This window comes from Dendrobates tinctorius, unplaced genomic scaffold, assembly GCF_039654945.1.
Source record: "Dendrobates tinctorius isolate UK_male_01 unplaced genomic scaffold, ASM3965494v1 ptg000060l, whole genome shotgun sequence".
In the NCBI taxonomy this organism is placed as follows: Eukaryota; Metazoa; Chordata; class Amphibia; order Anura; family Dendrobatidae; genus Dendrobates; species Dendrobates tinctorius.
The window spans coordinates 83,111,545-83,135,175 of NW_027361728.1; the positions used below are offsets into that span (position 1 = coordinate 83,111,545).

Sequence of the window (23,631 nt, forward strand, 5' to 3'; positions counted from 1 at the left end):
CTATCTCTCTCCACCTTCACCTTCCTTGATTGGCAGTTTTGGCTTTACAGGAGCCAAAGTATGGCGGAGATAGAGGGAAAACTATTAGATGGAAAGGTGCACCGAACTGTTTGGCCTCACCAAGGGTGCACCAAGCACCTGTGATTTGTTTTAATAGTCATTTTATGATGACAAACTTATTTTAATATCTGTGGTGTTAAATGGATTACCGTTTCTGGAGCTTATGGAGGGCCATAAGACTACCACAAGCAAAGTAAAATAATAGGTAATCCTAACAGGAGTCTGTGACCCCCTCTCAAAAAAAGCAAATAAAATTTAACATCCAGTTATGTGAGACTTAGTCCCTAAAAACATACCTTTTGTGTTTTAACAATTGCCTCTTCTGTCTAGAAAATGCAATATATTATAATATGAAAATAGGGTGCATCCTTGGCATTGCCAAGAGCTCAGAACACTGTGCCCCCTCTGCATTAGCGTGTCTCCAAGCCTTCCTATATGTTGATTGACAGCACATGCTTGGCCAGATCAAGCACTGCCTGAACTGAAATCTCCAATGTGCGCACACATACTAGCCCAGGCCAAACATGCTCACTCCAAGTGCGGACAATTAATATACAGGGAGGTGGAGAGGTACTGCAGATCAGCAAGTAACAGCTGATCTGTGATTGTGATGCCAGGTTTTGGACCACCCTTCATTTTAACACAGACTCTTAATCATTAGAAAGAAATGTGATGTGGTAACAGTAAGAACTATACCATAGTGACTCTTTTCTTGTCTCACCTGATGTTTTGGAGCTACAATATGCCATGAACATGTAACTCCAGCAGGATAATCCCGATCTGGCCAGTTGGGCGTTTTAAAGCTTCCAGAAGGTTTGTCTAACCGACCTCCACAGTACTGATCACCTGCAATTATATTGGCCAGTTAGGATTTTAGGCTAAATTAACCATACTATTATTTGGCCACCTTTGGCTATCTGGATATCGTGTGCTTCATATACAATTAAAGTCAAAAGAAATGTTGTGAACACGCTTTACATTTGCCTTGGGCAATAAGCCATCGCTGACAGCTCTAAGCTGTTAAGACTAACTTCCGAACTCTTGGTTATCTAGTTGGTGGCTTCTGACCCATGTAACTTGATCTTGACCCAGCTTATTTATTCTTCTGATGGTTGCCTTGTTGTCAGCCTCCAGACTTGGTTTTGATTACTGTTGTCCTGTTGTCTTTATGTCTAACCATTCCCGTTGTCAGGAGACCTGTTAACACCCATGTGGCTAATCTCCAGCTATACACTGCACTTGTAACACTAGTCCTAGTTGATGTGTGTGTTCTCCATGCCCCCGTGTTACCAGGGAATAGGTTTAGAAAAGAAACCTTTGAGGAAATTTTCTTCGGGCAACCAAGTAAGCGAATATGACAAATTAAAAGGAGAGAGGGAAGTTATAAATTAAAAACACAATATTCATCTTAATTCAGGACCCATAAGCATAGAGACAATATCGAATAGGTGTCTAGTGGAAGGAATATTGTACAATACCTCTTTCATTGGGCGCAGCTGCAGAATACATTGCTATGAAGCCATTCCCTGCTGTGTTAGCATCTGACACCATCTGAACCAACATCTTATTGCTGTTTGATACAAGAGCACCTGGTCTAAATGTGCCACAGAATCTTCCGATGCGTTGTCCATTAGCATGTCCGTTATAAACATCCACAAAGTCATATCGGCATAGATTGTCATTCTCCAAATCAATAAAGCGGAAAGAAAGGACAACAACCTTACCCTCAGGTACCTGTAAAAAAATAATGCAATACTGATGTATGCAACCAACTACAGAAACATTATGGCAGATGAACTGTGAACTTGGAAGTAAAATAAATCCTAGGTCAAATAACCTACAAATCAAAGCTTTTCTCTACTATAAAAAAAAAAACACATTAAAAGTGTTGCTTCATATCTGCTCCAAAACCAATCAAATAATGGGAAAATGCATAAAAAATACAGCAAAAGTGAAATAACCAAACAAGGCTGTTATTGCTTAATTTGGAGCAGACACCTGCAGAAAACAAAAAAAAAACAACAGAATTTATGCAGCGAGTGAACATGGCCCTACAGACATTAAAAAGCCAGATATCATATAGTGAAGCTTACATAAAAATAAGAAAGTTTTGTCTGCTGCAACTATGAATGAATGAACAAAAAATAAACTAGACTTACAGATGACGTTGCACTAGCTCTGGCTAATCAAAAGCCGTGCCGAAAGCATATTAAAGGTAAGAGAGTCGCAGACCTCCTGTTCAGTAAACAGGTGCCACTGAACTGGACACTGGACCACAATCTCGAGAGTCGATTCGCTCATCTCTAGTCCCAACCTTCCCATATACAGCAGAGAGCCCTGGATTTGGGTCTACGTCCTGCAGTCTTGGGAGTCTTCTAAATGTCCCTCAGTGCCAGAGCTCCTCTGGCATCTCCTCCTGGGCCATTGTCAAAATAAATGTTAAATAGGTATAGCTGGGAACATGGTCAAAATTGTATGCTGTATGATTTGTTCCTCTTTCTCTCCTGTAAAAGTTTGGAGGCATGGTGGTCCAACCACTGGGATTTCCTATGAACCTGAGAATGAAAGAGCTTGTATCGAGAGGGTGCCACTATGCAAAAAAAAAACAGTGATAATTATGTACTGCTATGCACATTCATTCCCAGAATCAGGTCAGGCCCCCCAATAGTCATAAAGTGATGGCATACCCTATCAAAATATCATTTTCTAAAATGAAAAAAACTTTTTAAAGAGTAGCGGTCACCTGACTCACGCTACTCAATCCACAGGTAGAGCCTGGATGCAGCCAAGACATCTTTCTCAGAAGCATTCCTATATATACTTTTACATACTGTAAGAGAGGGAATTCTCAGTGTGAGACATGTAATTATCTCATCCACTGCATTTGAGCAGGCGGATACCACATTGGAGGACGCGCTCCCACTGACCACCTTTGGTATATTGTCACCCTTCATCTGGTGGATACCGGAAAATACTAGTTTCCTAATGTAATTAGCATGTGGACTGGGACGCTTTGTGGATTATACTGATTAAAATGTGGCACTTGCAGGTACGCAGGATGCAGTGACGAGTCGCGAGACGGTTTGGTGCTTTTTATAATAACGTTTATAGGCCTAGAGGTAACTATCCTCAGTCACAGCCTGACCACCAAAAAGGGGTAACAAGGGTTGCCCTCGCAGGGGCTCAATACAAGCAAACACAAACGGGGTAGAACACGACTACGTCCGGCAATAGCCGGTCACTATAGGGCCGCGGTATGGCCGACTACGGGTCCTTAATTATATAGTCAACTTAGCTGTCCAGACGTCCTTCACCATTCGGGATGGTGGTCTTTCGGCGTGGCAGTCGCTGGGCCCAGTTGCTGAAGCGTTGACAAAGTCTTCGAGCGCTCCGGCGCTCTGATGACACTGGAGCACCACAGGCCCTTGCGGAGTCCTTGGACGGATGGGCCGCAGCCCCCGGACTGGGGCAAGCGGCAGCGATGTGGGGTGGCGAGGGGCAGGCCACCTGTGCAGCTAACAGCTGCGACGGGGAATCCGCAGTAAGCAGAGGCTCGGCCCCTGCCGCGGACCAGAGCGGGACAGTGGTGGCCGCCGACGGCACTGGACTTGCCGCAACCACGGGTGAGGGCAGAGCGGCTGTGGGCAGCAGGAGACAGGCCGCTGCCACGGGCTGGAGTAAGGCGGCAGCAGGCCAGATCCTGGAGCTTTGTATGGACGATTCGGTAGAGGGTCTGCAGCCGGTGCCGGTGGTTTCGGACCCACGAGGATACTCTGGTCCAGGGTAGAGGTTCCTCCGGGTTTAACTCCACTTTCGTGATTCCTTTGCCTTCCCGTCCAAACAGCAATGAGTAGGGGGTGTAACCAGTCACCCGATGCACCCGGTTATTATATACCCACACCAGCTCAGGGACGTATTCAGGCCAACGGGCCTTTCGGTCGCCCTCCAGGGTACGCAGCATTTGGATTAGTGTCCGATTGAATCGTTCGCAGGCTCCGTTTCCCTGCGGGTGGTATGGTGTAGTCCGAGACTAATCGATACCGTAGAGATGATGTAGTTCTTCCATGACTCTTCCTAGGAAGCACGCTCCTTGGTCCGAATGTATTCGTTGCGGGCAGCCGTACACTTGGATAAAGTTTTTACAAATCGCATAGGCGGCCGACTCCGCTGTCTGGTCTCGGGTGGGGGTGACCACGGCGAACTTGGTGAAATGATCCACCATAACGAGACATTGCTCATACCCCTGGTAGGCAGGACCTATGGTCAGATAGTCCACCGTGAGGAGCTTGAGGGGAGCTGATGTTACAATTGTCTGCACCGGGGCTCGTTGCGCGGGAGGTTTAGCGAGCTCGCACGGGCGGCAGGTTCGGCAAACTTCTTCCACAGCAGCATGTAAGCATGGATGGTACACTATCTGCTGCAACCATTGCAAAGTCTTTTGAGCACCAAAGTGAGCCCCCTTTTCATGGGCTTCCCGAGCCAGTTGGCTGAGATGGGTTCCGGGCACGATCACCTGCCATGCTGTTGCAGACATTGTACGTGACACGGCTCTCCGATATAAAAGTCCCTTTTTGATGACTAGTTTCTCCCACTGGCGCAACATCAGCAACATATCCTGGGTCAAAGTCTGTCTCTGTGAGCCAGTGGGCAATTTGCCGGTAGCCACCCATCGGCGCAGGAGTCCAATTTCTCCATCTTCCTGCTGCTGCTGGATCAATTTGTCGCGCGGCTGTTCCAGCATTCCCCCTAAGGATCCCGGCTGAGGCGCTTCTTGCGTGGTGGCTGCAAGCGCGGCGGTGGTGAGGGTGACCAGCGTCTCTTCTTCTAATTCATCGTCTTGATTCCTTCCTGGGGTGGTGTGTCGGATTCTGGAGAGTGCGTCAGCGTGCACGTTGTCAGCCCCTCTGTTGTAGATGATCTTGTAGTTGAATTTGGCCATCTGAGCCACCCACCACTGCTCCAGGGCCCCCAGTTTGGCATTCTCCAAATGGGCTAGGGGGTTGTTGTCAGTCCGCACCACCACCTCAGAGCCCGCCAGATACTCTGCGAACCGCTCCGTCATTGCCCACACTACAGCAAGGAGCTCGAGCTTAAAGGAGCTGTAATTGTCCAGGTTGCGTTCGGGGTCATGCAGCGACCGGCTACCATAGGAGATCACTTTCTCTCGGCCGTCCTGCACCTGTGACAGCACAGCTCCTAGTCCCTGGAGGCTCCCGTCGGTATGCAGGATGAACGGTTGCGAGAAATCCGCATACGTCAATACTGGGGATTCCGAGAGTGCAGCTTTGAGATCTTGAAACGCATCCTCTTGCGATTGCTGCCACTGGACCTTCCGTCCATTCACCCTGGCTGAAGTCCCCTTCAGCAGGTCCTGCAGGGCTCGGGCTCGGTGTGCAAAATTCTTCACGAACCGACGGTAGTAGCCGGCCAACCCCAGGAAGGCCCGCACGTCTTTCACAATCTCGGGGGTAGGCCACCCCTGTGTGGCAGCAACCTTTTCCAGGGATGGTCTGACACCTTCCGCCGAGACGGTATGCTCCAGATATTCGATCTGGGTGCGAAACAGGTGGCATTTCTGGGGCTTTACCTTCAACCCGTACTTCTGCAGCCGGCCGAGCACCTGCCCCAACCGCCGCAGGAGGTCCTCAAACAAGGCGGAATAGATGATAATATCGTCCAGGTATATCAATGTGGCTTCAAAGTTGAGGTCTCCCAGACACCGCTCCATCAACCGCTGGAAGGTTCCTGGGGCGTTGGCCAGCCCGAACGGCATCCGATTAAACTCGAACAGTCCCATGGGAAGGATAAATGCCGTCTTAGCTCTGTCTTCCTCCGACATCGGCACCTGCGAGTACCCACTGGCCAGGTCTAGAGTCGAAAAGTATGTTGCATTCCCCAGGGCGGACAGGGACTCTACTATGCGGGGCAGTGGATACGAATCCTTGATGGTGCAGGCGTTCAACTTTCGATAATCCACACAAAAACGCAGAGTGCCATCTTTTTTACGAACCAGAACGATGGGGGCCGCCCAGGGGCTCTGGCTTTCTCGTATGACCCCCTTCCGAAGCATTTGAGCTAATAGGGTTTTCACTTCCTGGTATAGCTGTGGTGGTATTTGCCGATATCGTTCCCGGATGGGGGCCGCTCCTGCCGTGGGGATCCCATGCGTGATGGCCGTGGTACATCCAAAGTCATCCTCATTACTAGCGAAGACACTGTAATATTCTACAGGTAGAGACACTCCTTGGACAAGTTGGGCTGGTGCTAGGCCGGAGAGTTCGGCCCGCATTCTCTCCATGATGGTTCGACCTTTCTCCTGGGTCGAGGATACGGCAGTCTGTTGGGTTCGTACCGTTACAGCCCAAGGATCTTCGGGCTGCACCTTCAACTGGACCGCGGGGTCCGGCAGCATCTCCTCCAAAGGCCTCACTAGTTTGGCCATTTTGGCCCGGGGCTTCAGGGCGATATCTTGGTCTTCCAGGTTGACACAACGCACCTGGACGGTCCCCTCCCGCACCGTGGCCAGGGAGCAGGCTACCAATATGCCAGGGTGCAGGCCCTCCGAGTACATGGTTCCACCTGCACCTCCACGCCCTCCAGTGGCATCGGGGCACAGATCGGCAGGGCTACCACCATCTGCCCTGGTGGAAGCATGAGCGGGGGGCCGCCTGCGCGATGACCTTGCCCAGCCCCTCACCCTCCTGGCACTCCTGGAGCACTCGCGCCTCCCGCACCAACCGCTGGAAGACCTGACCTTGGGCCGTGCGAGAACCCCAGTGGCTCAGAGTCTCTTGTGTGGGCTCATTGAGGAGGAGGTTGCCAAACTCTCATAGTATGTTCATACCCAGAGTAACCGGATGTTTGCTGTTTGTGTCTCCCTGGGTCAGGACCACTCCCCGGCGGCCGAGTGATTTGCCGCTTATCGAAATTTGCATCCAGGCTACTCCAACGAGCTGGTTGGCGGCTACCAACTTTATCACGGTCCCCCACTGAGGTCTCACTGCTTCGGGAAAATGCTGCCGAAAATAAGTCTCAGGCATGGTCGTTACTTGCGATCCCGTATCTACTAGGCATCGCACGGCACGGCCTTCGATCTCTGCCCATACCACTGGGCACTGCGCGACCAGGTCTTCGTGACTTCCTCCACCCCTTGGGATGGGCTCCAGCTCCAGGCGGCGCCTCGATGGCTCAGGGTCCTCTGCTCTTCTTGGCCAGCGGGGCGGGTTTCCCCTGGAACGTGGGCACTCTCGGGCGGAGTGTCCCGATTCTCCACAATCGTAACAGGCGAATGGTCGTGGGGACCGACTTGGGTGAGGGCCGCGATGGTTCATGCCTCCTTTACCCGGCCCCGGCCGACTCCTTGTGGCCGCTTTCTTGGCTTCGGCCAGTTCACCTTTAATACTCTGTATCTCTTGCTTCACCTCTTGTACCCAGTGTGGTTCGCTCAGGGCACGTACGGATGCTTCGATACTCCAAGCCATCCCCACGGGGACCGTCACCTCTTGCTCCTGTTCCCGAACCCGTGCCTCCTTCCCTATTTCTGAAAAGGTCAGATGTGGGTTCACTCGCACCCGCTCCCGCAAAGCCTGTCTTGTCAGGGTGTCTCGTAACCCGGTCACTAACAGGTCACGTAATGTTACGTCCACGGTCCTCACGCCGACTCCATCCTTCCTTTCAATGGCTAAAAACAGTTCCTGCAAAACATTCATATACTGGGTCACTGTTTCCCCCTCTTTCTGCATGCGTTCAAACATCTGGGTTCTCAGTTCCCACACATCGGTCGGGTCCCCATAGGTATCTTCTAAGATCTGTAACACCCTGACAAAGGTGTTTCGCTACCCCCAGGGCCTCAACATTACGGTATCCCGGGTTCCCCGTCCAACGCCATTAGGGCCACTTCTGCCTCTAGGTCAGGGGTAAGCGGATGCATCCTAAATAACCCACGCATTTGCTCCGTCCAGTTCCACAGCATAGTATTGCTGCCGGAGAACCTGGGTAGATTGCTTAGCATAGCCCCCAAAGAAAGGCTGGGCCGGGGGCTCTCGTTGTCCGCGCTCGGAGACTGCATCCTGCCGACTACGCTAAATGTGGTACTTGCAGGTACTCAGGATGCAGTGACGAGTCGCGAGACGGTTTGGTGCTTTTTATAATAATGTTTATAGGCCTAGAGGTAACTATCTTCAGTCACAGCCTGACCACCAAAAAGGGGTAACAAGGGTTGCCCTCGCAGGGGCTCTATACAAGCAAACACAAACGGGGTAGAACATGTCTACGTCCGGCAATAGCCGGTCACTATAGGGCCGTGGTATGGCAGACTACGGGTCCTTAATTATATAGTCAACTTAGCCGTCCAGACGTCCCTCACCGTTCGGGATGGTGGTCCGCGGCAAGCAGAGGCTCGGCCCCTGCCGTGGACCGGAGCGGGACAGTGGTGGCCGACGGCACTGGACTTGCTGCAACCAAGGGTGAGGGCAGAGCGGCTGTGGGCGGCGGGAAATAGGCCGCAGTCGCGGGCTGGAGTGAGGCAGCAGCGGCTGCTGGTGTCCGCGGGCAGGCCACAGCCGCGGGCAGGAGTGAGGCGGCAACGGCCGCTGGCGACCGCGGACAGGCCACAGCCACGGGCAGGAGCAAGGCGGCAACGGCCGCGAAAGACCGCGGGCAGGCCATAGCCGCAGGCTGGAGGAAGGCGGCAGCGGCTGCTGGTCCTCGCGGGGCAGCGGTTCTTGGACAGTTGTCTCGGCGCCGTCCCACTGATGTCCAGGGGAAGTATCTCTCCTGTCTCTGGCTTCCTTCCTGGGTCGGGTGAGTCGCTCTGGCTCTCAGTCGCTCCCACGATCTCCTGCGCCTTCTGTCTCCTTCTGCTGACTCACTGTGACTCGCGTTCCCAGCACCTTTTATATTGGCTCCTCCCCCAGTCCACCTGTCAGTCTCCACGGTCCGTCCCTGAACTCTGTCTCGCGGAAACAGGTTCCCCCGGAACCCATGTGACGGTCCTCTTGGTTCCGACCCAGACCCTTGATGGGGACCCTCTCTCCCACAAATACTGGCCCTTCCTTTGACCAATCATATTCCAACAGGTCTATTCCTGAATAGGAACTATTCACATTTTTCTAATTAAGCAGTCGGCTCACTGAGGAAGGTCTAGTAATTACCGAAATGTTTGTATTTGTTTTGGGACTGCATTAAAGTATTTTTTTCAAGAATCACTGAAGCTGAGTTCCAAGTTTTATTTTATTTAAAAAGTGGAAACATCTCACGATTGATACCATTTTGGAAAGTAGACCTCTCAGGGAACTTATCTAGATGTGTGTTGAGCCCCTTGAAATACCATGTGCTTTGCAGAAGTTTATACAGTCATATGTAAAAGTTTGGGCACCCCTATTAATGTTAACCTTTTTTCTTTATAACAGTTTTGGTTTTTGCAACAGCTATTTCAGTTTCATATATCTAATAACTGATGGACTCAGTTATATTTCTGGATTCAAATGAGGTTTATTGTACTAACAGAAAATGTGCAATCTGCATTTAAACAAAATTTGACCGGTGCAAAAGTATGAGCACCCTTATCATTTTCTTGATTTGAACACTCCTAACTACTTTTTACTGACTTCCTGAAACACTAAATTGGTTTTGTAACCTCATTGAGCTTTGAACTTCATAGCCAGGTGTATCAAATCATGAGAAAAGGTATTTAAGGTGGCCACTTGCAAGTAGTTCTCCTATTTGATTCTCCTATGAAGAGTGGCATCATGGGCTCCTCAAAACAACTCTCAAATGATCTGAAAACAAAGATTATTCAGCATAGCTTTTCAGGGGAAGGATACAAAAAGTTGTCTCAGAGATTTAACCTGTCAGTTTCCACTGTGAGGAACATAGTAAGGAAATGGAAGAACACAGGTACAGTTCTTGTTAAGCCCAGAAGTGGCAGGCCAAGAAAACTATCAGAAAGGCAGAGAAGAAGAATGGTGAGAACAGTCAAGGACAATCCACAGACCACCTCCAAAGACCTGCAGCATCATCTTGCTGCAGATGGTGTCACTGTGCATCGGTCAACAATACAGCGTATGCATAACGCCTTTTTGTATGACCAAACAACTCAATCTTTGTTTCATCAGTCCACAGTACCTTCTTCCAAAATGTAACTGGCTTGTCCAAATGTGCTTTTGCATACCTCAGGCGACTCTGTTTGTGGCGTGCTTGCAGAAACAGCTTCTTTCGCATCACTCTCCCATACAGCTTCTCCTTGTGCAAAGTGCGCTGTATTGTTGACCGATGCACAGTGACACCATCTGCAGCAAGATGATGCTGCAGGTCTTTGGAGGTGGTCTGTGGATTGTCCTTGACTGTTCTCACCATTCTTCTTCTCTGCCTTTCTGATATTTTTCTTGGCCTGCCACTTCTGGGCTTAACAAGAACTGTACCTGTGTTCTTCCATTTCCTTACTATGTTCCTCACAGTGGAAACTGACAGGTTAAATCTCTGAGACAACTTTTTGTATCCTTCCCCTGAAAAGCTATGTTGAATAATCTTTGTTTTCAGATCATTTGAGAGTTGTTTTGAGGAGCCCATGATGCCACTCTTCATAGGAGAATCAAATAGGAGAACTACTTGCAAGTGGCCACTTTAAATACCTTTTCTCATGATTTGATACACCTGGCTATGAAGTTCAAAGCTCAATGAGGTTACAAAACCAATTTAGTGCTTCAGGAAGTCAGTAAAAAGTAGTTAGGAGTGTTCAAATCAAGAAAATGATAAGGGTGCCCATACTTTTGCACCGGTCAAATTTTGTTTAAATGCAGATTGCACATTTTCTGTTAGTACAATAAACCTCATTTGAATCCAGAAATATAACTGAGTCCATCAGTTATTAGATATATGAAACTGAAATACCTGTTGCAAAAACCAAAATTGTTATAAAGAAAAAAGGTTAACATTAATAGGGGTGCCCAAACTTTTACATATGACTGTAACATTTAACCGTGAAAATGAAAAAAAAAACATTTTTATAACAAAAATGTGTTTTAGCCCCAAATTTTGCATTTTCATAAGGGTAACAGGAGAAACTGCACCATACAATTTGTTGTGCAATTTCTCCTGAGTACGCCAATACCCTATATGTGGTCGAAAACTACTTTCAAGGCACAGTGCAAAGCTCAGAAGGGAAGAAGTGCCATATTGGAGTTTAGAGTTTGCTGGGCTGGTTTGAGGGTGTCATGTCACATTGGTAGAGCCCCTAAGATGCCAGAACATCAGAACTGCCTCATAAGAGACACCATTTTTCAAGCTCAGATTTTGCTGAATTTCTTTTTTTGGGGGGGGTAAAGGAGCCATTTCGCTTTTCCAGAGCAGTTGGGCTACCAGTAAAATGGACTAGCTATATTTGAACTGACAGATGACGGACCTGAGTGGGGACTTTTTTTGTGGATTGAGTTTTTATTGGGAACATTTTACATAATATTTGGAATCAGATTTATCCGTCGTTCTACAGTGTGCACTTACTTTGGGAAGCTTTTATTGGGAACATTTTACATAATATTTGAAATCAGATTTATCCGGCGCTCTACACTGTGCACTTCCTTTGGGGTTTCCATCTAAATCTCCGAGTGACAGGATTCAGATGAAACCCCTGAAGGATCTATTCACTATAATGAAGCAGCATAGTTACTCTGGTCTCTGTTCAGCAATGTCATTTTCTCTCAGAAGTGCACAAAATGTACAACGCTGGATCATAGGCCAGACGGTGTCCACAGTGTCTCCATCTGCCTCAATATAGGGAATCTTCTGCAGGGGGTTTCGTCTGAACCCGTATTTCAGAGATTTACAAGGAAACCCCTGTGTAAGCGCTCAGCAGATAGTGCAGGATAAATGTGAGCCGAGCCTTACTGCGATCTTTGGGAGGCAGAAGGAACAAATCAACAGCAGGTGAAGAATGGGTTTTATTTATTTTTTATGCCATTCCTCGTGCAGAGTACGTGATTAGATGACTTTATTCTTCGGGTCGGTGCGATTACAGCAATACCAGATTTATATTGTTCTTTTCTGTTTAGCTGCGGTCACACACTAAAAGTCATTTTGTTGCACATCACCATATTTTAAGAGCTAACATTTTTTTTGTGGGAAGAGATGACATTTTTATTGGTACCATTTTCAGACATATGATATTTTTCTATCGCTTTTTATTCTGATTTTTGGGAGGTAGAAAGAACAAAAACCAGCAATTCAGGAATTGTTTTTGGGGGAGGGTTTTATGCCGTTCTGTGTGTGGTAAAATTGACAAGGCAGCCTTATTCTTTGGTTCAGTACTATTACAGCGATACCACATTTATATACTGTAGTTGTTTATGTTTTGGTGCTTTTACACAATAAAAACTATTTTATAGAAAATATAATTATTTTTGCACTGATTTATTCTAAGAGCTATAACTTTTTTATTTTTCCATTGATGAAGCAGTTATGTGGTTTGTGTTTTGTAGGACAAGATGACGTTTTCAGTGGTACCATTTTCACTTACCATATTTTTCAGATTATAAGACATACTTTTTCCCCCAAAATTTGGGAGAAAAAGGGGTGTGCGTCTTGCGGATATACCTTATCGGCGTACTCATGCGGGTGTCCGGTGCTGCTGATGTGGGAGTCCGGTGCTGCTGCTGCACAGGAAACCATGGAACTGTGGGGGCTCTGGCTTTTCACAAAATATCGGCAGAGCCCCCCACAGCACCGCCAGGCACAGTGCAACAGCAGCAGCTTTGGACACAGCGCAGCAGCAGCACTGGACACAGCGCAGCAGCACTGGACACAGCACAGCAGCAGCACCGGATACCTGCAGCGGTGCACTGTACATTGGAACACCCCCTCATCCCAGTCTGCGGCCTGCTGCAACGCTCCACTCTTGCCTCCTCTAGCAGCAACCATGGGACTCTGCTTCACTGCAGCCACCATCCCCGGTAAGCAATAAGACGCATGTATTATAAGAAGCACCACCATGTTCTTAAAAGTTTTTTTCTATTTTCCTCCTCAAAATTTGGGGTGCATGTTATAATCTGGAGTGTCTTATAATCCGAAAAATACGGTACATTCGTTTTTTGATTGCATTTTATTTTACCTTTTGTTCAATGGTATGATGATATCATTTTTTGCCTTGTTTTTTATTTTTATTTTTTGCGGTGTTCACTAAAGGGGTTAACTAGTGTGGCAGTTTTATATGTTGGTTTGTTCCGGACGTGGCGATGTCAAATATGTGTACTTTTTTTTGTCTTTTTTTCATTAAAATATTTATTTATGAGTACAATACACATGTTTTTTTTATTATTTTGTGACTTTCTAAAAAATATTTTTTTCAGTTTTGTTTTAACTTTTTTACTTTCTCCCACTATGGGACTTTCACTTTTTGCAGTCTGGTCACTTTTAAAGAATAGCAAAGCAGGAACTTTGCTTTACAAACTGTCAGCGCTGCACTGACAGACAAACTTGCTACACCATGCTCTAAGAATGGTGTAAGCAAGTTTGCTAGCTTTGGTGATCCGGACGACATCCCCTCGTAATGAAGTTGTGGAAAAGCAGAGGGGGCTTCCTCCTTCTGCTTGCCTGCTAAATACTGCGATCGATAACGATCGCAGTATTTAGCGTGCTAAAATGCTAGGAGCGGTGCGGGTGTCAGCTCTCAGAATCAGCTGGCACCTGGCAGTGATCGCGCCAGAGACTGTGTGTGCAAAATCGCCTGGACGTATCCATATGTCCAGGGTTGGTTAGTATCAGGTGACCTGAACGTATGGATACGGTAGCAGTAGAGGTTTGTTTTTAGTGAAAGTGGCATCTAAAGCATGTAAAACATGTTATTATACAATACAGCTCTGGCATAAATTAAGAGACCACCACATCAAAACCCTGTCATGGGCAGCCCATTCTCCAGACCTGAACCCCACTGAAAACCTCTAGAATGTAATCAAGAGGATAATGGATAGTCACAAGCCATCAAACAAAGAACTGCTTTAAATTTTTGCGCCAGGAGCAGTGTAAAAGACTGGTGGCAAGCATGCCAAGATGCATGAAAGCTGTTTTTTTTTTTTTTCAAAAATCATGGTTCAAAATATTGATTTCTGAACTCTTCCTGAGTTAAAACATTAGTATTGTTGTTTCTAAATGATTATGAACTTGCTTTCTTAGCATTATTTGAGGTCTGAAAGCACTGGTTCTTTTATTTAATTGTGACCATTTCTCGAAAAAAAATACAAAATTTAGTGCTTGGAAATTCGGAGACGTGATGTCAGTAGTTTATAGAATAAAAGAGGAATTTACATTTTAATCAAAAATATACCTATAAAGAGAAAAATCAGACAAACTGAACATTTTGCAGTGGTCTCTTAATTTTTGCCAGTGCTGTACATTGCTGTTCATAGACTTTTATATTCATATATAGTACTGTGTAAAAGTTCTACGCAGGTATAGACAAACTGTTGCAAAGTAAGAATGCTTTCGAAACAAAAGTGGTAATAGTTTATTTTTTTTCTTAAATAACTAAATGCAAAGTGAATGAACAAAAGAGAAATAAAATGAAACCAGTCAGATATTTAGTCATTTTGAAGGGAGGTGTCTGATTGGCTCCGAATTTACTCTGCAGCAGGAGAACAACCCCCAACATACAGTCATTGAAAGAAAAAAAAAAAACTATCTTCAGCATAAAGAAGAACAAGGACTCCTGGAATTGATGATAAGAGCCCTGCATTGCCCTGATGTCGACATCATCAAGTCTGTATGGGATTCCATTGTGCAGAACTACATCCATGGAAGATCCGTGGTTAGTTCTTCAAGATGTTTGGAACAACCTCTCTGCTGAATTCTTTGAAAAACAGTTTGCAAGTGTAGCTAGAACATTTTACTTTGCATTTTGTTAATTGATAAAAGAATAGGAATACAATAGATCTATGTTTGAGGGCATTCTTACTTTGCAGAATTTTTTCCCAAACCTGCGCAAAAGTACTGTTTATATATTATGTGTCTAGTTCACATTAAATACACACACATATATCTATATATATACAGGGTGGGCCATTTATATGGATACACCTGGGTGGTCCATTTATATGGATACACCTACATAAAATGGGAATGGTTAGTGATAGCAACTTCCTGTTTGTGGCACATTAGTATATGGGAGGGGGGAGTGCTGCCCCTTGTGTTGGATTGTCAATGCAACCCTCTTCTCCCACTCTTGACACACTGATAGCAACACCGCAGAAGAAATGCTAGCACAGGCTTCCAGTATCCGTTGTTTCAGATGGTGCATATCTCGTAACTTCACAGCATAGACAATTGCCTTCAGATGACCCCAAAGATAAAAGTCTAAGGGGGTCAGATCGGGAGACCTGGTCACCACCCATCTTGAAAAGTTTCCCCCTCCTATATACTAATGTGCAACAAACAGGAAGTTGATATCACCAACCATTCCCATTTTATTTAGGTGTATCCATATAAATGGCCCACCCTATATATATAATATATAAATATATATATATATATATATATATATATATATATATACACACATTAATGCTGTGGGGGTTTGTAAAGATAATTTCCTTTGAATTCTTACAAAGCATATTGGGACCATTCATGTGATATGTACCATCTGCTACGTGTTTCTCCAACATACCAATAAAAAAGGAAGCGAAGATAAAAGAAACACATTTATTTGCAGTTGAGTGTACTTCTGACCCTGTCAGGACATAACATGAAACAATACTCGGAAACCCTATAAAGTTCTCTGTCCTCTGTCTTCACATTGCTAATAACAAATGGAGCTTTGAAAAGCTGAAGAGAGAACTGTCCAGGCGTTCTACTGTAGGCTGAGCCATGAAGCCCTGCAGAATGCTGCATCAGGTCACACACCATGCTACTTCTTCACTGTTGGATATGTAAATAGGATGAGATTGATTCCAGATCCAGATCAGATGCTCAGGGAAACATAAAGCAGATATTTAGAGATACATGGAGCTGCTTTGTATGCTTTGAGACCTTTTCTAATCCAAAATGAAAGAAGTGAAATAAAGGAAATACTCTTTTCATCCTTGACCTAAAAACTTTGACCCAAAGATTCTAAAGACCTTATAGGGGTAATGGAAATACGTATCCATGAAAACATAGTGTTACTATTAGAATATCTTCTTAATGTAAAACTCTATCCTCTTATGAACAGAAGGTGTTTACAAAAGCTCATTTTTATCTTTTCTCCATCATGTCCTCATGGGTTTTCATTTTCAGTCTTGATGCTTGCAAATATGAGAAGCAGACAGATCACCTGTGCAGCCAAACAAGTACCCCGAGGGCAAAAGGGACTATGTAATCTTCATTTTAATAACCCAAAACCAGTCATATTGTACTGAAAGTACCGAGGGCAATATAACAGTTATCAAAACATAATGACATCACCCAACTGCATCATAACAAAAAGAGCCTAAAAATAAGAAGTTATTTCCTGTTATAACTTAAAAACGTTTACCAACCTTTCTACGTTTTTGGTGCAGGTGGTTTTGGAGTTACAGTAGTTACTTTATGTATTTCTTTGTGATTGTTCAGGAATTATATATGCAGAAATTCTCAAATGGGCCTCCATGATTAATATTACGACCCTTGTAAAAAATAGCGGTGGTAGGCCCTGACTTCCTTGATTACCTCTTACATCATATTATCAGGGAATAGTTAGCTATATGATGCCTATGACACCACTAACGTTACTACACAAAAATATCCCTGATACTTGGACCCTGAGGAGCCATGCATGTGTAAGATGAGCTGAGACAGAGTCAGCTGTTTCCGGTGCCCTTTGAGTCCAGAACTATCGGGACTGTCACTACTGTTGCCGGGGGAGGGTTCTTCTGGGAGGGAGGGACCTTCACGCTGGACAGCAAGGGGGGCGGGGAATATAAAAAGGACTGTGTACGGGAATGGGTCAGACTTGGCGGAAAAGCGACAGGAGAGGGTTGACTCCCTCTTTGCTATTCCAGCTGCCAACTCCATGCCATTCATCCCCCAGCGTACTTGCTCTAAAATTGACTGTGTCAAGACTGAGCTAACTCCTGACCCTGCCTTTTTGGACAGCGCTTCCCCGCCTGCAGTTGCAGATAAGCTGACTTGCTCCGTTACTAGAGACTACTCCAGAGGACCGCCCACTGCCGCGGTCTATGAACGTGCCCACGGTCCTTGTTCAGCGCCATCCCTGAGGAATCTACACAAAGGACTGTTTCTTCTTTCCAGCGCACTCAAGCCAAGCAGGACCGGACCCAACAATACCGTCAGGAGACAGTGCTTTTCGTACCTCCGTAACAGAGCCAGAGACTTTTTCCATGATTTGCGACTCCATTGCGAGATTTCTCAGCCTTTCCTCTGTAAGAACTGCAAGCGATAAGTTACCTTGGTTTTTGTATATCTTTCTCTCGAGCATTGTGTTTGCGTGCAATTCCTGTTGTTGCCGTTGCTAGTTTTATCTCACTGCGTGGAGTATTCCTTATTTAATTACTTGTTCAGTTAACCCCTTCTCTGCCTCCGGCTCTTCACTGCATCGATCGGACATTTCTCCCTTACATTTTGGCGTAAACGGCAGGATGCAGTCTAATAGCACGGAGGCTGTAGAACAGGCAGCTGGGCCCCAAACCAGTATCTTGCTGGGGGCCATGCTGAGTATCTTGCTGAAATTTATGGGGTCTAATACTATGTTGTGGAGCACTCGAGGCCGAGGTGGTCATTATGCCTTTGGATGGGGAGGCTCGAGATTCCGTGATGCTGCGTATCTCCCGAGACCGTGATACATTTGCTAAAGTGCACCAAATCTTAGAGTCGACCCATGTGGACCCCACTGATGTAGGGGATCTTAGGACTCGCCTGTTTAGTCATAGTAAAGAGGGGGAGATGGTTACACAATATATGAATGCTCTGCAAGAATTACATACCGCCATTGTCAGAAAAGACGGGATAGGGCCGATAGATGTTGTGTTGCGTGACTTGTTGCTGACTGGCCTGCGGGACGCCCTGACCAAGCAGACCCTGAGACAGCATGTGCGGGCAGACACTCGTATCACTTTTGCTGACATAGCAAGAGAGGCCCGCTCACGAGAACAGGAGCAGGGGTGACAGTCCCGATAGGGAAGGTCCAGAACGGTGAAGCGGCAGTGCAGTCGATTGCTGAACCCCAATGGGTAGAATAGATGATAAAAGAACTGTTTAATATTCAAGGGGAACTAGCTCAGGTAAAAGAGAAAGTTGACGCCGGCCAGTGCGCCGCTGGGAGCCAAGGTGAAGCGAATGTCCGTAACGAGGCCCGAAGGATCCATTGATAGAAGTCCGCTTGTTATAACTGTGGAGAAATAGGACGTGTGGCGCCGCCCGTTAAACTAGAAGGCTCCGAGCCTGGGGGACGTCGCCTGGAGCCAGAATGGAAAGGAAGGAGTAGTGAAAGTCCCACGAATCTGGTGTCTACATGCCCGCTGGTCTGGGCTGAGTTTGATGGCCGGACCGTGCATTGCTTGGTGGATACCGGGTCTCAAGTGACCACGATGACGGAAGCGTATTTCCGTCGACACTTCCCAGAGACTCTCAGACCTGAGTGGGGCCGGGTAGTAAAACTGACGGCGGCAAATCACCTGCCCATCCCGGTTGCAGAGGCGGTGTGGATGCAGGTCTCCTTGCATGGGAAGGATCTTAGACAGAGGGGTATCGTGTTGACTCATGGGGAGGCTGGCCACAGTCATGTCGTTACTTTGGGAATGAATATCCTGAAAGAATTAGGAAAACTGCTGAGTGATGAGCCATCTCACTTGTCTTTAAACAAGTGGAGCCTGCACACCCCCCAGTGGCGGGTGTTCCAACAGTTAATCTGTACAGCTCGGGTGCAAGAAGTCTCCAGTCAAGGGGATACGTTAGGAAAAGAGGTTGTGCAGCTCTCCACTCAACTCACCCTACCCCAAGGAGAGACCGTCTGAGCATATGCCCCGCTGGAGGGGGTGGAAGTAAAATTGGAACCTTTGGTGGTGGAACAACTGCCTGCAGGACTCCTGGTGGCCCGAATGCTGGCTGTGGTACGAGACAGGACGGTGCTTGTACGCTGCGTGAATCTGACAGATCAGGAGATTGTTGTTCCTCACAGGGGTGAAGTCACGAGAGAAATGGGTATTCCCAAAGAAGTCATACCGCCCCAGGTCATACAGTTGGCGGTGAATCCAGAAGACTCGTGGTCGGTAAAAGTTACTATTTCTCTGACAGCCGAACCTGAATACATCCAAGAGTGTCGGTGTATCCTGGAACAGATGCGTGCTGAACTGTCTAAACTCACGCCCACCCAAGTACAACAAGTAGAAGCGTTACTGGGGCAAAATCAGTCCATTTTTGCGAATCATGAGGATGTCTTTGGCTGCACCACAGCGTACACTCACGAGATACCAATGGGGGATACAGCACCCATTCGAGAGCGGTACCAGCAGATTGCCCCTCAGTTATATCAGGACGTGAGAGAAAAGCTCGGTCAGATGCTACAGGCGGGTGTCATTAGAGAGAGCCAGAGTCCGTGGTCGGCTCCTATTGTGCTGGTGCAGAAGAAGAATAGGACACTGAGGTTCTGTGTGGACTACCATAAGCTTAATGCCTTTACAATACGGGACTCATACCCCCTGCCCCGGATTGAGGAATCTCTGTCTGCGTTGGGTAAAGCCAAATTCTTCTCGACGTTGGATCTCGCCAGTGGCTACTGGCAAGTGCCCATGTCAGAAAAGGATCGGGCGAAGACGGCCTTTATACTTCCCAGGGCCCTCTTTGTGTTCAACAGGATGCCGTTCGGCCTGGCCAATGCCCCCAATACATTCCAATGACTGATGGAGAGGTGTTTAGGTAATTTCAACTTTGAGGCCACGCTCATCTATCTGGATGACATCATCATATACGCCGCCTCATTTGAAGATCATCTGCGGAGACTAGAGCAAGAGTTGAGCTGTTTACATAAGTATGGGCTGAAAGTGAAACCTCAGAAATGTTTCTTGTTCCGGACCCAGATTGAGTTCCTTGGTCAAGTAGTTTCCTCCGAGGGAGTGAAGCTATCACAGGAGAAAATTGTGGTGATTCGAGATTGGCCAACCCTGGAGAACATAAAAGATGTCCAGGCATTCCAGGGATTGACGGGGTACTATCGTCGCTTCGTGAAGAACTTTGCCCGGGTGGTGCAACCGTTACCCGAACTCCTAAAAGGTGTACCCCCGAATGCCAAGGGTCGATCCATTCATTGGGAGGAGAGGCAGGAGAAAACATTTTCAGACTTAAAGAAGGTACTAACCGAAGCTCCGGTGCTGGCTTATGCGGGCTCCTCCATACCATTCATTCTCCATACTGACGGCAGCTTACACGGACTTGGGGCTGTGTTGTTGCAGGCTCAGGACGGGAGAGAGAGGGTGATCACCTATGCTAGCCGATCCCTTCACGATTCCGAACGCAATCCGGAAAACTACAGTTCCTTCAAGCTGGAGTTGCTGGCGTTCGTGTGGGCCATAACGGAGAGATTCACGGAATACCTGTTCGGCTTGGAGGTGCTGATGCGCACTGATAACAACCCATTAGCGCATCTGAAGAATACCAAGTTAGGGGTCCTGGAACAATGCTGTGTGGCCCGGATGGTGAAGTTCTGATACAGAATGGCTTATAAAAGGGGGGCAGAGAACACTGACACCCTATCCAGAGCAAGTCATGCACCATCAGGAAAGAGTAAAGATGAGGAAGAGGAGGTTTCGCGGTTCCGAAAGACCGCTGGGGTGGTGGCGGCCATGCTGGACCAATCACAGATCCCCCATCATGAAGGAGTGTTGGGAAGATCTCGGGATGAGTGGGTCCGGTTGCAGCAGGAAGATCATGAACTTGCTCTGTTCAGACAATGGGTAACACTGAAGCTGCATTGTCAGGAACAGCGGAGTGCTCTGACTCCAGAAGCATTGAAGATACTCTGGCAGTGGGATCGCTTCCAGATGAGAAACGGACTGTTTAATCAGAAGGTTCAACTACAGAAGGAGCTTGGGGCATCCTGGCAGGTGGTGATTCCAGAGATGGTGCTGTCTACCGTGACCACTGAAGCCCATGAAAAAAGGGGCTCACTTCGGTCTTGAAAAAACTTTCCAGGGGTTACAGCAGTTTGTTTACCACCCATGGCTAAGAGCAGCAGTCAAAGAGGCTTGTAGACTTTGTTGGGTCTGTGAGTTGGCAAAGGCCCTGGAACAAAGAGCTCCTACTCAGACGATAGTAAGCTCAGCCCCCCTGGAACTGTTGACCATTGACTATTTGACCATCGGGCTGACTCACCAAGGATATGACCATTTGTCTAGTGATGGTAGACCATTTCACGAAGTTTGCGGTGGTGACGCCAACCCGGGATCAGACGGCTGAGTCTGCGGCATACGCCATTTGTAAGCATTTCATTCAAGTATATGGATGCCCGCAGTGGATCCACTCGGATCATGGAGCTTGTTTCTTGGGAAGAGTAATGAATGAGTTACAGAGGATCTATCAGTTCGACAGATCACACACCACACCATACCATCCTCAGGGAAACGGGGCCTGTGAGTGATTTAATTGTACTCTAATTCAGATGCTAAGGACCTTGGAAGACGATAGAAACTGAACTCGTGTGGATCTACAACAATCAAGTCCATCAAACCACTGGTTACACACCTTACTCCATGCTGTTCGGTCAAACAGAGAAAGAAATCACGGAATTGGAGCTGGATCCAGGAGAGGACTACCCACGGCTGGGGGGTGTCTACCTGGGTCTGAGAACATCGCCACCATCTACAGACCTTACATTGTCTGGTGCATACACAGCTAGGGGAGCTGGAGCACCTTGAGAGGATTCCTCTGCGAGGGACAGATCTTCAGGTCTGTGATCGAGTATTGGTGCGGGAGAAACGTCCATGTGACAAGCTGGAAAATCGGTGGGAGAGTAAGCCATACAGAGTGAAGCGTCGGTTGGGCACGTAAGGGCCAGTATACGAGATCTATCCAGAAGGAGAAAAGAATGCTCCCACTAGAGTGGTCCACAGGAGTATGCTCCGGCCATGCCTCTCTGAGAGTCCCATGCAATGGGAGGAAACCCCTGAGATTCTCGAAGAGGTGCCTCCCATGGCCGTGGAAAATGAAGAGGAAGAAAGTCCCGAGCAGCCATCTGAAAATACGTCTGTTGGTCAGGGCCCTGGGACTCCGGAAGAAAACGTCACGGCAGGTGCAGATCCAACTTTGCCTTCACTTGAAGACTCCACTATTCCTTCCAATCTACGTCACTCTGAACGCACAACGGCTGGACAACCCCCCAATCCTTACAATCAGGATCAGTTTATTTGGCGGAAAACAGATAAAACAGCCAAACAGCTCTCTAATGACGCTCAGGATGCCTCGCCCGTGGAGTGGCGAGTGAAAAGAGAGGGGGAATGTAAGAAGATGAGCCGAGACAGAGTCAGCGGTTTCCAATGCCCTTTGAGACCAGAACTATCAGGACTGTCACCACTGTTGCCGGGGGGAGGGTTCTTCTGGGAGGGAAGGACCTTCACGCTGGACAGCAGGGGGCGCGGGGAATATAAATAGGACTGAGCGAGGGAACGGGTCAGACTTGGCGGGAAAGCGACAGGAGAGGGTTGACTCCCTCTCCGCTACTCCGACTGCCAACTCCACACCATTCATGTTCCAGCGTACTTGCTCTAAAATTGACTGTGTCACGACTGAGCTAACTCCTGACACTGCCTTTTTGGACAGCGCTTCCCGGCTTGCAGTTGCAGATAATCTGATTTGCTCTGTTACTAGAGACTACTCCAGAGGACTGCCCGCTGCCGCGATCTGTGAACATGCCCACGGTTCTTGTTCGGCGCCATCCCTGAGGAATCTACACAAAGGACTGTTTCTTCGTTCCAGCGCGCTCAAGCCAAGCAGGACCAGGCACATCGGGAGACAGTGCTTCTCGTACCTCAGTAACAGAGCCAGGGACTTTGTCCACGATTTGCGGCGCCATCAGGAGATTTTCCAGCCTTTCCTCTGCAAGAACTGCAAGCGATAAGTTACCTTGGTTTTTGTATATCTTTCTCTCGAGCATTGTGCTTGTGTGCAAATCCGGTTGTTGCCGTTGCTAGTCTTATCTCCCTGCGTGGAGTATTCCTTGTTTAATTACTTGTTCAGTAACTCCTGTTAACTCCTTCTCTGCCTCCAGCTCTTCACTGCATCCATCAAAACTCTCCCTTACACATGGACGGCTGTATGATAAGAGTAGTGAAACTCATAGGGATATAAGTCATTTTTTTTAAGCCTTTAACACACATTAGATAAAATCTGATCACCTAATGTGGAGCCTCACATCAATTCCCTGACAGATGATGTTGGGAAAAAGAGTGATCAGACCTTATTAATTTCAATGAATGATCCTTTTATTCTTTCTTGAGTTAAGCTGCTGCCAGATCCCTCATAGATAACATAGGAACACTAAGCCCAGGGTTCCTGTTTATGGGGGAGTATGGAGAAGTAGCCGACAGCTAGCAGATGTGTATGACCAGCATTTGAACATTTTTA

General features: G+C 47.3%; 1 protein-coding gene across 1 annotated transcript in view; it reads right to left on the minus strand.

The window, feature by feature from the left end:
- Nucleotides 1–23,631, minus strand: part of PCOLCE2 (procollagen C-endopeptidase enhancer 2) — a 172,165-nt gene that overhangs the window by 87,623 nt on the left and 60,911 nt on the right. The window contains exons 3-4 of the mRNA XM_073579105.1: nucleotides 1,539–1,794; nucleotides 782–906 (exon numbers count right to left, since the gene is read on the minus strand). Coding sequence (XP_073435206.1) covers nucleotides 782–906; nucleotides 1,539–1,794 — 381 coding nt within the window. The remainder of the gene's footprint in view (nucleotides 1–781; nucleotides 907–1,538; nucleotides 1,795–23,631) is intronic.